The sequence below is a fragment of the Eubalaena glacialis genome, chromosome 2 (assembly GCF_028564815.1).
Source record: "Eubalaena glacialis isolate mEubGla1 chromosome 2, mEubGla1.1.hap2.+ XY, whole genome shotgun sequence".
In the NCBI taxonomy this organism is placed as follows: Eukaryota; Metazoa; Chordata; class Mammalia; order Artiodactyla; family Balaenidae; genus Eubalaena; species Eubalaena glacialis.
The window spans coordinates 99179414-99198313 of NC_083717.1; the positions used below are offsets into that span (position 1 = coordinate 99179414).

The 18900-nt window shown below is 42.0% G+C and overlaps 1 protein-coding gene and 1 non-coding gene across 2 annotated transcripts; one reads left to right on the forward strand and one right to left on the reverse strand.

Annotated features, from left to right (window-relative positions):
* The first annotated feature begins 4797 nt into the window (after nt 1-4797).
* Nucleotides 4798-4904, forward strand: LOC133086288 (U6 spliceosomal RNA). Its single transcript, XR_009700047.1, has one exon. It is a non-coding gene; the product is annotated as a U6 spliceosomal RNA (small nuclear RNA).
* A 7279-nt stretch (nt 4905-12183) lies between these two features.
* LOC133085198 (high mobility group protein B1-like) lies at nt 12184-12948 on the reverse strand. Its single transcript, XM_061182129.1, has one exon. It carries the CDS (start codon nt 12933-12935, stop codon nt 12288-12290), a length of 648 nt encoding a protein of 215 aa, XP_061038112.1. The 5' UTR covers nt 12936-12948; the 3' UTR covers nt 12184-12287.
* Between the last annotated feature and the right edge of the window lie 5952 nt (nt 12949-18900).

Genomic DNA, 18900 nt, shown 5'->3' on the forward strand with positions numbered 1-18900 from the left:
ACATAGATATAGAAACACATGTGAAATATATAATAACCAAAGACCTATGAAATACCAACAGAAGATTACTCAACATTGTTTCATAATCTACATGGGAAAATGATCCAAAGTAGAATAGATATATGTATATGTTTAAAAGAACCACATCTTGCACACCTAGAAGAAACAAAACATTTTAATCAAATTTGCTCTGATTAAAACTAAAAATTCAATTAAAAATAGAACAACAAGTAATGAGACATATACTTAAGGGCCTTTTGCTGGCACATTGCATTCTAATTTACAACCAGAAGATGACTTCCATTAAGGTTCTGTCATCACTAATAAAGCAGCTTTATAATCAATGTTAAAGGTAACTTAAAAGAAGTCTCACTAATTATTGATAGGAACAAGAAACAAACAAAAGTAAAAATCTCACTGCAAAAAGTATACATAGAGTAAGGATAGTAGATCAAACACTTATTAAACTTCTGTAAAGAATAAAAGACCACAGTAGTATGTTTTTTTAAAAAGAGAGGGCCCAAATAAATCTGAAATGGAAGAGATGATGTTACAACAGACACCACAAAAATGAAAAGTATCCTACGATACACACAGGGTAACTCAGGGCTCAGACTGGACAAAGCCCAGTCTCCATTCCCCTGTACATGACTTACAGGAGCCTCAGGAACTGAGGAGGGGGTCCCTGAAGAGAGGCACAAGATCGAATATGTTAGGCATTAACATGACTGCATTCATCTTAAACATGCCTGAACTACATTCACACGAGTTGATTTTGTCTTGTATGTACGTCGGCACCTCTAGTCGGAACTATAGATCTTTGGCTTCACCACCTCTACTGACAGCATTAGCTTCACCTGCTGTGGACCGTCTCATATAGGATTTCTAGAACCACAAAGCATCGAAGCTTCACAGGACCCAGAGTCTGTGCGACTCCATGCAGAGTCTCAGAGTCTCAACTTCCCTCAGAGACTCAGAGTCTCAACAGAGACTCCACTCTTGGAGGGCACACACAAAGTATTGTGCACATCAGGACCCAGGGGAAGGAGCAGTGACCCCATAGGAGAATGACCAGAACTACCTGCTAGTTTTAGAGGGTCTCCTGCAGAGGCAGGGGGGTGGCTGTGGGTGTGGCTCACTGTGAGGACAACGACACTGGCAGCAGAAGTTCTGGGAAATACTCCTCGGCGTGAGCCCACCCAGAGTCCGCCATTAGCCCCACCAAGAGCAAAGTAGGCTCCAGTGCTGGGTCGCCTCAAGCCAAACAACCAACAGGGAGGGAACCCAGCCCCATGCATCAGCAGACAAGTGGATTAAAATTTTTATTAAAGTTTTATGTAATCCACAGACAAGCGGATTAAAGCTCTGCCCACCAGAGCAACACTCAGCTCTACTCACCACCAGTCCCTCCCATCAGGAAGCTTGCACAAGCCTCTAAGATAGACTCATCCACCGGAGAGCAGACAGCAGAAGCAAGAAGAACTACAATTCTGCAGCCTGTGGAAGGAAAGCCACATTCACAGAAAGATAGACAAAATGAAATAGCAGAGGACTTTATACCAGATCAAGGAAAAAGATAAAACCCCAGAAAAACAACGAAATGAGGTGGAGATAGGCAACCTTCCAGAAAAAGAATTCAGAATAATGATAGTGAAGATGATCCAAGACCTTGGAAAAAGAATGGAGGCAAAGATCTAGAAGATGCAAGAAATGCTTAACAAAGACCTAGAAGAATTAAGGAAAAAACACCTAGAAGAATTAAAGAACAAACAAACAGAAATGAACAATACAATAACTGAAATGAAAAATACACTAGAAGGAATCAGTAGCAGAATAACTATGGCAGAAGAATGGATAAGTGACCTGGAAGACAGAAAGGTGGAAATCACTGCCATGGAACAGAATAAAGAAAAAGAATGAAAATAAATGAAGACACCTTAAGAGACCTCTGGGACAACATTGAACACAACAACTTTCACATTATAGGGGTCCCCAGAAGGAGAAGAGAGAAAGGACCCGAGAAAATATTGAAGAGATTATAGTCGAAATCTTCCCTAGCATGGGAAAAGATATAGCCACCGAAGTCCAGGGAGTGCAGAGAGTCCCAGGCCGGATAAACCAAAGGAGAAAACTGCCGAGACAAATAGTAATCAAATTGACAAAAATTAAAGACAAAGAAAAATTATTGAAAGCAACAAGGGAAAAATGACAAATATCATACAAGGGAACTCCCATAAGGTTAACAGCTGATTTCTCAGCAGAAAATCTACAAGCCAGAAGGGAGTGGCATGATAAATTTAAAGTGATGAAAGGGAAGAACCTACAACCAAGAGTACTCCACCCAGCAAGGATCTCATTCAGATTTGATGGAGAAATCAAAAGCTTTACAGACAAGCAAAAGCTAAGAGATTCAGCACCATGAAACCAGCTCTACAACAAATGCTAAAGGAACTTCTCTAAGTGGGAAAAACAAGAGAAGAAAAGGACCCACCAAGACAAACCCATAACAATAAAGAAAATAGTAATAAGAACGTACATATTGATAATTACCTTAAACGTGAAAGGATTAAATGCTCCAACCAAATGACACAGGCTCGCTGAATGGATACAAAAGCAAGACCCACATATATGCTGTCTACAAGAGACCCATTTCAGACCTAGGGACACATAAAGACTGAAAGTGAGGGGATGGAAAAATATATTCCATGCAAATGAAAATCAAAAGAAAACTGGAGTAGCAATACTCATATCAGATAAAATAGATTTTAAAATAAAGAATGTTACAAGAGACAAGGAAGGACACTACATAATGGTCAAGGGATCAATCCAAGAAGAAGATATAACAATTATAAATATATATGTACCCAACATAGGAGTACCTCAATATATAATGCAACTGCTAACAGCTATAAAAGAGGAAATCGACAGTAACACAATAATAGCAGGGGAATTTAACAGCTCACTTACACCAATGGAGATCATCCAGACAGAAAATTAATAAGGAAACACAAGTTTAAATGACACAATAGACCAGATAGATTTAATTGATATTTATAGGACATTCCATCCAAAAACAGCAGATTACACGTTCTTCTCAACCGCACACAGAACATTCTCCAGGATAGATCACATCTTGGCTCACAAATAAATTTAAGAAAACTGAAATCATATCAAGCAGCTGTTCCGACCACAATGCTATGAGATTAGAAATCAATGACAGGGAAAAAAACGTAAAAAACACAAACACATGAAGGCTAAACAATACGTTACTAAATAACCAAGAGATCACTGAAGAAATAAAAGAGGAAATCAAAAACTACCTAGAGACAAATGACAACAAAAACACGATGATCCAAAACCTATGGGATGCAGCAAAAGCAGTTCTAAGAGGGAAGTTTATCGCAATACAAGCCTACCTCAATAAACAAGAAAAATCTCAAATAAACAATCGAACCTTACACCTAGAGGAAGTAGAAAAAGAAGAACAAAACCCCAAGTTAGTAGAAGGAAAGAAATCATAAAGATCAGAGCATAAATAAATGAAATAGAATCAAAGAAAACAATAGCAAAGATCAATAAAACTAAAAGCTGGTTCTCTGAGAAGATAAACAAAAATGATAAACTTTTAGTCAGACTCAAGAAAAAGAGGGAGAGGACTCAAATCAACAAAATTAGAAATGAAAAAGGAGAAGTTACAACAGACACCACAGGAATACAAAGCATCCTAAGAGACTACTACAATCAACTCTATGCCAATAAAATGGATAACCTGGAAGAAATGGACAAATTCTTAGAAAAGGATAACCTTCCAAGACTGAACCGGGAAGAAATAGAAAATATGAACAAACCTATCACAAGCAATGAAATTGAAACTGTGATTAAATATTTTCCAACAAACAAAAGCAAAGAACCAGATGGTATCACATGTGAATTCTATCAAACATTTAGAGAAGAGCTAACACCCAACCTTCTCAAACTCTTCAAAAAAATTGCAGGGGAAGGAACACTCCCAACTCATTCTATGAGGCCACCATCACCCTGTTACCAAAACCAGACAAAGATACTACAAGGAAAGAAATTTATAGACCAATATCACTGATTAATATAGATGTAAAAATCCTCAACAAAATACTAGCAAACAGAATCGAACAACACGTTATAAGGATCATACACCATGATCAAGTGGGGTTTATCCCAGGGATGCAAGGATTCTTCAATACACACAAATAAATCAATGTGATACACCATACTAAAAAATTGTAGAATAAAAACCATATGATCATCTCAATAGATGCAGGAAAACATTTTGAGAAAATTCAACACTCATTTATGATAAAAACTCTGCAGAGTGTGGGCATAGAGGGAAACTACCTCAACATAATAAAGGCCATATATGACAAACCCACAGCAAGCATCATTCTCAATGGTGAAACACTGAAAGCATTTCCTCTAAGATTAGGAAGAAGACGAGGATGTCCACTCTCGCCACTATTATTCAACACAGTTTTGGAAGTCCTAACCGCAGCAATCAGAGAAGAAAAAGAAATAAAAGTAATAAAAATTGGAAAAAAAGAAGTAAAATTGTTACTGTTTGCAGATGACATGATACCATAGATAGAGAATCCTATAGATACCACCAGAAAACTACTAGAGCTAATCAATGAATTTGGTAAAGTTGCAGGAAACAAAATTAATGCACAGAAATCTCTTGCATTCCTATACACTAACAATGAAAGATCAGAAAGAGAAATTAAGGAAACAATCCCACTACCACTGCAACATAAAGAATAAAATACCGTGCTCGCTTCGGCAGCACATATACTAAAATTGGAACGATACAGAGAAGATTAGCATGGCCCCTGCGCAAGGATGACACGCAAATTCGTGAAGCGTTCCATATTTTTCAGAAGCTAGCACACCATTGTAAAGCAATTATACTTCAATAAAGATGTTTAAAAAAAAAAAAAAAAAAAGAATAAAATACCTAGGAATAAACCTACCTAAGGAAGTAAAAGACCTGTACTCAGAAAACTATAAGACACTGATGAAAGAAATCAAAGATGATATAAACAGATGGAGACATATACCATGTTCTTGGATTAGAAGAATCCATATTGTGAAAATGACTATACTACCCAAAGCAATCTACAGATTCACTGCAATCCCTATCAAATTACCAGTGTCATTTGCTACAGAACTAGAACAAAAAATCTGAAAATTTGTAGGGAGACACAAAAGACCCCGGATATCCAAAGCAGTCTTGAGGGAGAAAAAAAGAGGTGGAGGAATCAGACTTCCTGACTTCAGACTATACTACAAAGCTACAGTAATCAAGACAATATGGTACTGGCACAAAAACAGAAATATAGATCAATAGAACAGGATAGAAAGCCCAGAGATAAACCCACGTACCTATGGTTAACTAATCTATGACAAAGGAGGCAAGGATATACAATGGAGAAAAGACAGTGTCTTCAGTAAGTGGTGCTGGGAAACCTGGACAGCTACATGTAAAAGAATGAAATTAGAACACTCCCTAACACCATACACAAAAATAAACTCAAAATGGATTAGAGACCTAAATGTAAGACCAGAGACTATAAAACTCTTAGAGGAAAACATAAACAGAACACTCTATGACATCAATCACAGCAAGATCCTTTCTGACTCACCTCCTAGAGAAATGGAAATAAAAACCAAAATTAAAAAATGGGACCTAATGAAACTTAAATCTTTTGCACAGCAAAGGAAAACATAAACAGGACAAAAAGACAACCCTCAGAATGGGAGAAAATATTTTCAAATGAAGCAAATGACAAAGGATGAATCTCCAAAATTTATAAGCAACTCATGTAGCTCAATATCACAAAAACAAACAACCCAATCCAAAAATGGGCAGAAGACCTAAACAGACATTTCTCCAAATAAGATATACAGGTTGTGAACAAACACATGAAAGGATGCTGAACATCACTAATCATTAGAGAAATGCAAATCAAAACTACAATGAGGTATCACCTCACACCAATCAGAATGGCCATCATCAAAAAATCTACAAACAATAAATGCTGGAGAGGCATTTATTGGAGAAAAGGGAACCCTCTTGCACTGTTGGTGGGAATGAAAATTGATATAGCCCCTAGGGAGAACAGTATGGGGGTTCCTTAAAAACTAAAGTAGAACTACCGTATGACCCAGCAATCCCACTACTGGACATTTACCCTGAGAAAACCATAATTCAAAAAGAGTCATGTACCACAATGTTCATTGTAGCTCTATTTACAATAGCCAGGACATGGAAGCAACCTAAGTGTCCATCGACAGTTAAATGGATAAAGAAGATGTGGCACATATATACAATGGAATATTACTCAGCCATAAAAAGAAACGAAATTGAGTTATTTGTAGTGAGGTGGATGGATCTAGAGTCTGTCCTACAGAGTGAAGTAAGTCAGAAAGAGAAAAACAAATACCATATGCTAACACATATATATGGAATCTAAAAAAAAAAGTTTATGGAGAACCTAGGGGCAGGAAAGGATTAAGGACACAGACGTAGAGAAAGGACTTGAGGACACGGGGAGGGGGAAGGGTAAGCTGGGACAAAGTGAGAGAGTGGCATGGACATATATATACTACCAAATGTAAAATCGATAGCTACTGGGAAGGAGCTACATAGCACAGGGAGATCAGCTCGGTGCTTTTTGACCACCTAAAGGGGTGGGATGAGGGGGTGAGAGGGAGGTGCAAGAGGGAGGGGCTATGCTGTTATATGTATACATATAGCTGATTCACTTTTTTATACAGCAGAAACTAACACACAATTGTAAAGCATTTATACTCCAATAAGACGTAAAAAAAAAAAAAAGAAAGCCCAGAGATAAACCTACACACCTATGGTCCACTAATCTATGAAAAAGGAGGCAAGGATATACAATGGAGAAAACACAGTCTCTTCAATAAGTGGGGCTGGGAAAAATGGACAGCTACATGTAAAAGATTGCAATTAGAACACTCCCTAACACGATACACAAAAAATAAACTCAAAATGGATTAGAGGGGGCTTCCCTGGTGGCGCAGTGGTTGAGAATCTGCTTGCCAATGCAGAGGACACGGGTTCGAGCCCTGGTCTGGGAGGATCCCACATGCTGCGGAGCAGCTGGGCCCATGAGCCACAATTGCTGAGCCTGTGCGTCTGGAGCCTGTGCTCCGCAACAAGAGAGGCCGCAATAGTGAGAGGCCCGCACACCGCGATGAAGAGTGGCCCCCGCTTGCCACAACTAGAGAAAGTCCTCGCACAGAAACGAAGACCCAATACAGCCATAAAAAAATAAATAAATAAAAATAAATTTAAAAAAAGGGATTAGAGACCAAAATGTAAGACTGGACACTATAAAACTTTTAGAGGAAAACATAAGAAGAAGACTCCTTGACATAAATCACAGCAAGATCTTTTTTGATCCATCTCCTAGAGAAATGGAATAAAAAACAAAAATAAACAAATGGGACCAAATGAAACTTAAAAGCTTTTGCAAAGCAAAGGAAACTACAAACAAGATGAAAAGACAACCCTCAGAATGGGAGAAAATATTTGCAAACGAATCAACGGACAAAGGATTAATCTCCAATATATATAAACAGCTCATGCAGCTCAACAGTAAAAAAAAGAAAACCCAATCCAAAAATGGGCAGATGACCTAAATAGACATTTGTCCCAAGAAGACATACAGATGGCCAAGAAGTACCTGAAAAGCTGCTCAAAATCACTAATTATTAGAAAAATATAAACCAGAACTACAATGAGGTATCACCTCACACCAGTTAGAATGGGCATCATCAGAAAATCTACAAAAAACAAATGCTGGAGAGGATGTGGAGAAAAGGGAACCCTCTTGCACTATTTGTGGGAATGTAAATTGATACAGTCACTATGGAGAACACTATGGAGGTTCCTTAAAAAACTAAAAATAGAATTACCATATGACCCAGCAATCCCACTACTGGGCATATACCCAGAGAAAACCATAATTCAAAAAGACACATTCACCACAATGTTCATTGCAGCACTATTTACAATAGCCACATCATGGAAGCAACCTAAGTGCCCATAGACAGAAGAATGGAAAAGATGAGGTACACATATAAAATGGAATATTACTCAGCCATAAAAAAGAATGAAATTGGGTCATTTGTAGAGACGTGGATAGATCTAGAGACTGTCATACAGAGTGAAGTAAGTCAGAAAGAGAAAAACAAATATCCCATATTAATGCGTACATGTGGAACCTAGAAAAATGGTACAGATGAACCAGTTTGCAAGGCAGAAATAGAGACACAAATGTAGAGAACAAATGTATGGACACCAAGGGGGGAAAGTGGCAGGGTGGTGGTGGTGGGATGAATTGGGAGACTGGGATTGACATATATACATTATATGTATAAAATAGGTAACCAATAAGAACCTGCTGTATAAAAAAATAAATAAAATAAAATTCAAAAATTGAAAAAATAAATATTTAAAAAAATAAAACAGAAAAAAAGTTCTTTCCTTCCCATAGACGTATTTATATGAATGAATGATTTCCATGCTTATACCTATAAATACAGAAAGAGAAATAAAACCTACCTTGAACCATAAAAGAAAAAAAAAACTGAACCCACTGGTCATACAGAGGAAAACCCTATCAGGGCACTTGCTCCAGTGGTAAACAATTCTGAAGTTGGTCAGACTTCAGAATCGTCTCCCATGCAGCCAGCAGCACCCCCGCAAGGAGCGTCCTCATTGCAAAGCTGGGAGACGGTGAGGAGGCGTCTCTTAGTAAACGTGAGCTGAGCCCCAGGCCAGCTGCTGCTGAACTGTTCCCACCCTTCCCAGGTAAAACACCTGAATGTGTGCAAGGACTTTAAAGCCTGGAGGAAGGGGATTGGAGTCACACCAGCGACAGCACGCAGGCCGACTTGGTGCCTGCAGGCCAGCCAGAATGGTCCTGGCCCCGGGCGCTCTTCTGGAAGCTTTCCATTTCCCTGCCTGAGGTACCCCTCCTGTCCCGGCCCCCACTGTTTTTTTCCTTCCTCACCTCTGCCCAGGGAGAAATTCCAGCAGCAGGTATGGGTGACACATCCTCTTCTTTAGCAGGTGGCAGCCCGGCAACTCCTGCGGAAAGTCCAGCAGAGCCCCACTCACACCGGGCCACCCATAGAGCCGTGGGCCCTACTCCCTCCCACCAGCCCAGCCCCGAGACTGCTGACGGGGCAGAGAATATGGCCTCAGGCACAGCTGCAAGGAGTCTTGCTGCCTGGAGGGGTGTTTATATTGACCTCAACCCAGGCACACCTGGGGAGGGCTGGCCGGCCGGGTCAGGCTGCCCAGGTCAGGCAATCCTCACCCCTCAGGGGCTCACAGTTGCAGAAAATGGGCCTTGCTGCACCGACCAGGTCCAAGGAACAGGTGTAGGGTCCTGAGAGTCAGGATAGACAAGGGGCTGCAGCCCTGGCTTGTTTTCTAATCATTTTATCTGGCCCATGAGTGGGAGACAACTTCAAGAAGATCCTCTCCTAATTAGAGGAACCCAGGAGTCAGGAAGAGAAGAGGTGGTGGGTGGAGACAGGCCTGGTGCTCCGGCTGCAGTGGAAGTCTCTGGAAGACCAGGAGGAGGGAGGCCGCACAGAGTGAAGCCCAGGGTCACAGACCTGTCGGAACTGCTGTTTGTTAGTTCAAGTCATGCTCTGAGGTGCTCTGTGTCAGCTCTGACCGACAGGTGAGCTGCGGGTGCTCTGCAATGAGGGTTATGTGCACAGTTCCTGTGTGCCCAGCCCTGCTGGGGTACTGACTCAGGTGAGCTCCGTATCCTGGGAGGGGCCTGACCACGAGAGCCCCATGGGCTGCTGGGTACCTGCCCAGGTGAGCTCCGTATCCTGGGAGGGGCCTGACCACGAGAGCCCCGTGGGCTGCTGGGTACCTGGTAAAGGACGTCAGGACACTCAGTGAAGTCACCGAGGATATACATCCAGTAGTTCCTAATTCCTACACACTGCTGATCATTCTACCATCCACTAGGGCATGCTATTCCGTATTAGACTTCAATGATGCTTTCTTCTGTATTCCATTAGTCCCAGAGTCACAAGAAATTTTGGCTTCTGAGTGGCAGGACTCATCATACAACAAAAACAATACTGCTGATCCATCCTGCCCCAAGGGTTCAAAAATTCCCACACCATCTTTGGGGAAACGTTAGCTAAAGACCTAAAAGATCTACCTCTGGAGAAGGGAACCCTCCTTCAATATGCAGACGACATTCTGATCGCCAGCCCTACTAAGGAGGCCTCTGAACTACCTAGTCAATAAAGGATAGAAGGTGTCCAAGAAAAAGACTGAAATATCACAGACTAAGGTGACCTGCCTGGGCTTCATTCTCACAGAAGGTCGGAGAATCCCATCCCAGGAAAGGGAAGAAGCCATTTGCAGCCTTACCCTTCCTAAAACTAGAAGACAGCTTAGGGGTTCCTGGGGAGGCCGGGGTTTGCTGCATCTGGAGCCCTAACTACAGTCTAATAGCTGAGCCTCTACATGAAACACTGAAAGGAAATGATGATGATCCTTTTGAATAGAATCCAGAAGCGGCCTTTCAAGAATGGAAAGATCAGTCAGTTCAAACCCTTGCCCTGGACCTCCCTAATTTAGCTAAACCCTTTGACCTTTACATTCCCGGTTGAAGGTAAATCGCCCTTGGAGTATCAGTGCAAAAACTGGGACCACTTGAAATGGAACAACGCAAGAATGCCCTCCAGGGAGGAGAAACTACGGTCACCAAGGGCTTGGCCAGCCACCCCATCCAGCCAGGATACTGGGGGTATCTAAAAACCTGGAAATCAGCAGCCCACAAGGCCAGCTCCCTCCTAAGGGAAAAGGACCCCACTTGGTGATCCTAACCACCCACCATGCCCTGAAGTTGCAGGGAATGCTCCGTGGGCACACTGACCTCGAGTGAGGAGGCCCTCCAACTCCAACCTCCAGAAAGACAACCTGGGGCAACGGGCCCCCATGACGACTTGTGTGACCATCACTTGACCTGGAGCTTCTCTCAGAAAACAACAAGAGTGTGCCCTAAAAGAGCAGACTACTGCTTGCAGGACTTACTGCACCCAGAGGGGAGCTAATAAGCTTGGCGGGGGAACCGTAAATAAGGCTGTTACCATAGAAAAGCCTACAGACACCGCGGTGAAGGTGGCCAATGAGACCGACTGGACTCCTGGCTACTTCAAAAAGCCATTGACTCAGTGGCCGTCATGGTCCTGGATCACCACCAGCCCTGGACTGTCTGGGAGTTGAGCAGGCAGGGCTCTGACACCTGGTGCTGTTTGTACGTTAATTCAGTGGCCTAATTGAAGAAAGCGCAGACTACTGGTCAGAGCATCTAGGCTGGCAGAAACCGTCAGCCTAAGGTGGCCGAACAAATGTGGGGCCGGGTAAAACCAGCCCCCTGAGCATCTTGGCGCATCTCTTTCCTGGACCCTTAAAGGTCATTAGAATCTATAACACTTCCAATGCTGGTGCTCAGGCGAACGAGCAGTGAGAGAGGAGGCCTGGGGACAATCAACCTCACCTGGAGGCTGCTGGGGAGAAGTTCTGCCCCTCCCCCTGGGTATGAGGACTCCCAACTCAGCACGAAGCATTTACAGAAGAGGGGTCTGCATCCTCAGCACCCCAAGAATGAGGAATGTGACTAAAGGCAGAGGAGGGGTTTGTCACCGGCAAAGCCTATTAAAAATTCCTGGGAGATAAAAATATAATCTAGGCAATAAAATAAAGTCTAACCTTTTTTTTTTAATAAAAAAAATTGTATTTACTTAGAAGCATTCAGAATGTCAACAAAACAGCTGCAACTTTTTTTCTTTTTTTTGCAATTACAGAGTGGTATTCAGTTAACAGAACAACAATTATTTCATATAAGCTGCATCAGAGACAACTGAAGATGAAAAAACTACCATCCCCATATATAACTAATTTGTGCTGTGCACGAACAAGAACCTGCTTTAAATTTCCATGCCAATTTACAACCCCCATACTGTACCAGGCAAGGTTAGTGGCTATTGAAAATACCACCAGGACAGGGCTATCTAAAGACACATTCGGTAGTGTGTTAACTATACAAAAAAAGACACTGTACAGTTTAAAAACAAATCTTACACAGCCTTACATTTCAATTTTTTTCTTTAAAAGGAGTGAGTTGTGTACAGGGGGGTTAAATGCTTTATAGACAAGAAAAAAAAACTGCGCTAGAACCAACTTATTCATCATCATCATCTTCTTCTTCCTCTTCATCCTCTTCATCTTCCTCCTCCTCCTCATCCTCTTCATCTTCCTCCTCTTCCTCCTCTTCCTTCTTTTTCTTGCTTTTTTCAGCCTTGACGACTCCCTTTTTTGCTGCATCAGGCTTCCCTTTAGCTCGGTATGCAGCAATATCCTTTTCGTACTTTTCCTTCAGCTTAGCAGCCTTCTTCTCATAAGGCTGCTTGTCATCTACAGCAGTGTTATTCCACATCTCTCCCAGTTTCTTTGCAACATCACCAATGGATAGGCCAGGATGTTCTCCTTTGATTTTTGGACGATACTCAGAACAAAACAAGAAAAAGGCCGAAGGAGGCCTCCTGGGTGCATTGGGATCCTTGAACTTCTTTTTTGTTTCCCCTTTAGGAGGGATATAAGTTTTCATTTCTCTTTCATAACGGGCCTTGTCCGCCTTTGCCATGTCTTCAAACTTTCCTTTCTCTTTAGCAGACATGGTCTTCCACCTCTCTGAGCACTTCTTAGAAAACTCTGAGAAGTTGACGGAAGCATCTGGATGCTTCTTCTTGTGCTCCTCCCGGCAAGTTTGCACAAAGAATGCATATGATGACATTTTGCCTCTCGGCTTCATAGGATCTCCTTTGCCCATGCTTAATTATTTTTCTTCCGTGAGGCACAGAGTCGCCCAGTGCCCGTCCGGCTCTCACTTGCCCCTGCGCTGTCTCTATGGAGCTCAATGTACTGCCTAACCTTTTTTTCCTTTGTGCTTTGTCTAATTTCACTTGCTGCTAGGTTTCCACATGCAGAGGTCCCACACCCGGCACTTCAGACCCGATTTCCTAGTGCAAAATGGCTGGGCCGACACCTCAGCTCGCGGGGCCCTGTGCAGACTCCGCGACATAGAGCCTGAGCCCCAGCCAACCCGGCCCTCGAGAGCTCCGCCCGCTCCCTCCGGCTGAGGCTGAGGGGATCCATACACAGCAGCTCGGCCCACAGCCCGCGGGGGAGCGCACGCTCTCACCTCTCCATTCTCTGATCAAAATATAAAGTTTTCCTTTGCTTCTGAACCAAACTCAGTCTCGATCTGTTGGCTCCAATGACACTGGGCAGGGGGACCCTTGTTGGGGCCCACTCTGGAGGATCAGTAACAGAAATTGAGAACATTGTAACTTCAATGAACAGATGTGTGAGCCAACCTGTAATTAACATAGAGCAGTGTATAAGGCTCGCGTAAAATAAGATGTTTCTAACACTTCCATTTGATATTTCCATCACTTTATTATAAGCAAGTTCAGTGGAGGGGTTTGTCTTATTTGTCAGGTCGACATTAGAGAAATGACGTGATTTCTTTCCAGCAATGTACATCTAATAATCTTGGCTGAAACTTCAATCTTGTTTTGAAGCTTCCCCAATGTTTTTCCATTGAAAATGATACCTCTCTTTCAGCTCCCCCATTTCTGAGAAGGATAAAATCTTATAACTTATTATTACCAAAGGGGAAACGCAGGAGGAGGGATAAATTAACAGGTTAGGATTAACACATACACACTGCTATGTATAAAATAGATCCTCAACAAGGAACTACTGTATAGCACAGGGAACTACACTCAATATTTTCTAATAACCTATAAGGGGAAATAATCTGGAAAAGAATAGATATCTATATCTACATCATCTATCAACGACAGATAAAATGTAACCTAAAGGAGGCCGATGGTGAGCGCTTCTGACCCTGAAGATTTCAATCATCTAAAGCTCAGACTCTGCATACTGCCCAAGGCCCTTAATGAACATACATGTACCCATAGCTTAAAATTTCCCAGTTTGGGGTTCGGGGAGACACTGATTTAGGAAAAATCCCTGGTGTTCTCCTTACATGAAAGGGACTCTACCTACAGCTAAAACATGCCTGTGACATCCAGAAGATGGTACATCGTTTGATCGGGAAGAGTTTGGAAAAGACACGTCATCTCCTCATCTCTGGGTAGTCAGGTTCACACCTCCAGCCTTTTTCCTAACAATCTCCCGACTTGGGGATGTCAGCACCTTCAACATCCTGTTGCACACAGTTTGGAATTTGTCCAGAGGATGAAGCGGAAGGAGGAGAAACAATGAGAGACAAGCCCTAGGTGTTCGGACAGGCACATGCCACTCTATTTTCCCATCAGGAAGACGAATTGACCAAAGGCTAAGATTGCCCACGGAAACAGAATAGGGCTTGAGGAAATCCCGCTGTTTTGTGGCAAGTTCCAAAAAAAGCAAGTTAAAAAATGGAACTCGGGCACTAAAATTCACGAAACTGCACAGTTGAAAATATCTATCGTCGAAAAATGTCTTGAGGTAAGTCACCGAAAAGAACTTGTAATCAAGGGAGAATTGCAGGAAAGGGATTTGAAGTGGTAGAAAGGACTCGCCATTAAAGCACATGAAAAGGGGCTGAACATCACCAACGATGCAGTTGGCCAAAAAGGGCGTATGCGTTTTTTCTGAATATATTCAAGAAAAGGGCATACGCCCTTTTCAGCCAACGAAACAGGTGGGCATTGCAAATCAACACTACAAAGATGTATCACTTCGCATCAGTGATCCTCATAAAGTGTAAAAACCAGAAATGCAGGACTGGGCGAGGAGAAAAGGGAGCCCTGTGAGGCTGATAGTAGAAATGTAAATTGCCAACGGCCACTCTGGAGAAGTGTATTGTGTTTACTAAAACATCTAAAAAAATGAGCTACAGAGCAAAGGGCACTTCCACTCATGGGCATATATCTTAGGAAAAACAAAAATCGACAGGACACAGGCACCCCAATGTTTACCGCCTCTCTGTTTAAAAGAGCCTCGACTTTGATACAACCTAAATGTCCTTGGAAGAAAAAAATGGATAAAGAAGATGTGGTACTTATGTAGAGTGGAATATTACTCAGCCAGGAAATCAATGAAATAAGGCCAGTTGCAACAACTCGGAGGAGTTATGTACGATCATTCTAAGTGACATAAGTCAGAAAAAAAAAGACACATATCATAAGATATCACTTACAGGTGGAATCAAAAATGGTTACACAGGAACTAAATTACAAAACAGAAACATAGTCAAATATGTGTAAAACACACTTAAGGCTGCTAAAGGGGAAAGGTGGGAAGGGTTGAGGCATTATCCAGGAGGTTGAAATTAGCAGAGATACCGTTCCAAACAACAAATAGATAATCAACAAGGCCTACACTATACCTCAAAGAACTGTACTCAGCACACTCTACTCAATGGAAAAGAATATATACGACTGGTAAGAATCTGTAAAAGAATTTATTGATGTCTCTCTGTAAGTGAATCAAGTGGATGTACAGCAGAAAGAAACAGAGCATTGAAAATCCGCTGTAACCAATATAATAATAAACTAAAAAAAAAAAAAAGACAGTGAGAGAGAGAGAAATTCTTACAACTTTTGCTCAGGGGCTGTGATGCAACCTGGATTGAACATATCTACACCTACAGGAGGATGAGACATAAGGCTGGACACTGTTCAGGCTGAGAGGATTGGGGAGGTTGGGTGACCAAATGCAGAACCTTTAAAGTAATACTGTGTGGTACCCATTCCATAGGTCCCAAATCTCCGTATTCAGGGGAATCTTCCTACAGCTAAAACACGCATGGGAAACCCAGAATATGGTACACTGTGTGATCAGGAAAGGTTTCTAAAAGGCACCTCATTTATTCATCTCCTGGTGCTCAAGTTCGCCACTGCAATTGCTTTACTAACAATCTCCCCACTTGGAGAATCAGCACCCTTCACCTCCTGTTTCGTACAGTTTGCAACTTGTCCGGAGGATGAAAGGGAAGACAGGCAACGAAAGAGAGACCAGCTCTAGGTGTTTGGACACGAACATGTCACTCTAATTTCCAATCAGGAAGAAGAATCAACCAAAGGCTCAGCTTGCTCCCTGGAACCAAAATAGGGCCTGAGGAAATCCTGCGCTTTTGCGGGCAGCTCCCAAAAAACCGAGTTGAAAAATGGAGCTAAGGGGCACTGCTATTCACAAAATTGCAAGGCTATAAATGATAACTATCGTCCAAAAATATATTGAGATAAGGCAACAAAAAGGATTTGAAAGCAAGGCAGAATTGCAGGAAACACTTTTCAAGGGGTAGAGTGGACTCGCCTTTAAAGCACATGAAAAGAGGCAGAACTTCTCCAATGATGCAGTTGGCCAAAAATATATATTCAGGAAATACATTCAGGAAAAACGCATACGCCCTTTCTGGCCAACCGAACAAGTGAGCAATGCAAATCAGCACTACAAAGAAATCTCACTTTGCATCCGTCAAAAGGGCCATCTTGGAAAAGTGTAAAAACCAGAATTTCAGGACAGGCCATGGAGAAAAGGGAGCATTTTTACGCTAATGTGGGGGATGTAAATTGCCAACGGCCACTCTGGAGAAGTGTATGGTGTTTCCCAAAACATCTAAAAAACACAGCTAGAGAGCATAGGGCACTTCCACTCATGGGTGTATAAATTGGGAAAACTAAAAATCAACAAGACACAGGCACCCCAAAGTTTAGGGCTGCTCTGTTTACAAGAACCTCCACTTCAGTACACCTTAAATATCCCAGGAAAGAGAAAAATGGATAAAGAAGTTGTGGTACTTATGTACAATGGAATATCACTCAGCCATGAAATCAATGTCATAAGGCTAGTAGCAGCATGATCAGTGGAGTTAGGTACGATGATTCTAAGTGAAATAAGTCACACAGAAAAGACACTTATCTTAAGATATCACTTATAGAGGGAATGTAAAAATCGCTACACATGAACTGAATTACAAAACAGAACAGAGTCACACATGTAGAAAACACACTATGGCTGCTTAATGGGAAAGGTGAGGTGGGGCGATGCATAAATCAAGGGTTTGAAATTAGCACAGATACCGTTCCATAAACCAAATATGTAATAGACAACACCTACTCCTTGCTCAGTGAACTGGACTCAACACACCTTATTCACCGCACAAGAATATATCTGACTAGTAAGAGTCTTAAAACCTATGTATTGATATCTCTCTGTAAGTGAATGAAGTGGGTGTAAAGCGGCATAAACACAGCAGTGAAAATCAGCTAAACCCCATTATAAAAATAAATTACAAAAAAAAAATAAAGACAGTGAAAGAAAGAGAAATTCTTACAAAATTCTTTCAGGGGCTGTGATGCAACCTGGATTGACCATATCTAGACCCACAGCTGAATGAGACATAAGGCTGGACACTCTTGGGGCTGCGAGGTTTGGTGAGGTTGGGTGAGCAAATGCAGACCCTTGAAAGTAATACTGCGTGGTACCCATTCCATGGGTCCCAAATCTCCAGGTTCAAGGGAATCTTCCTGCAGGTAAAACATGCATGGGAAACCCAGAGGATGGTACACCGTGTGATCGGGAAAGGTTTCTAAAACGCACCTCATTTTTCATCTCCTGGTGCTTGGGTTCGCCATTTCAGCCTCTTTACTAAGAGTCTGCCCACTTGGAGCATCAGCACCTTTAACCTCCTGTTTCGTACAGGTTGCAATTTGTCTGGAGTATGAACGGGAAGAGGGGGAACCAATGAGAGAGTAGCTCTAGGTGTTGGGACAGGAACATGCCACTGTAATTTTCAATCAGGAAGAAGAATTAAACACAGGCTCAGCCTGCCCCCCGGAACCAGAATAGGGCCTGAAGCAATCCTGCGGTTTTGCGGCCAGCTCCCAAAAAACCGAGTTGAAAAATGGACTTCAGGGGCACTGCAATTCACAAACCTGCAGGGTTATAAATGATAACTGTCGTCCAAAAATATATTGAGGGAAGGCAACCAAGAGGATTTGAAAGCAAGGCAGAATTGCAGGAAACAGTTTTCAAGAGGTAGATTGGACTCACCTTTAAACTACCTGAAAAGCGTCAGAACGTCGACAATGATGCAGTTGTCCAAAAAGGGCGTATGCGTTTTTTCCTGAATATATTCAGGAAAAAACGCATACGCCCTTTTTGGCCAACCAAACAAGCGGGCAATGCAAATCAGCACTACAAAGAAGTCTCACTTCGCATCGGTCAAGAGGCCCATCCTGAAAAAGTGTAAAAACCAGAAATGCATGACAGGCCATGGAGAAAACGGAGCCTTGTTACACGGATGGGCAGGATATAAATTGGCAACGGCCACTCTGGTGAAGTGTATGGTGTTTCCTAAAACATCTAAAAAACAGAGCTACAGAGCATACGGCACTTCCACTCATGGGCATATATCTTGGGAAAACCAAAACTCGACAGGACACAGGCACCCCTACGTTTAGTGCTATTCTGTTTAGAAATGCCTCAACTTGGGTACCGCTTACATGTCCTTGGAAGGAAAAAATGGATAAAGAAGATGTGGTACTTATATACAATGGAATATTACTCAGCAATTAAATCAATGAAATAAGGCCGGTTGCAGCAACTCGTTGAGACTGAGGTACGATCATTCTAAGTGACATAAGTCAGACATAAAAAGAGACTTATCATAAGGTATCACTTATAGATGGTATCTAAAAATGGCTACACATTAACTCAATTACAAAACAGAAACAGAGTCACACATTTAGAAAACACACTTATGGCTGCTAAAG

Excerpts from the sequence above, each read along its gene's own strand:
- LOC133085198 (XM_061182129.1), bottom strand. The coding sequence starts at position 12,935 with ATGGGCAAAGGAGATCCTATGAAGCCGAGAGGCAAAATGTCATCATAT.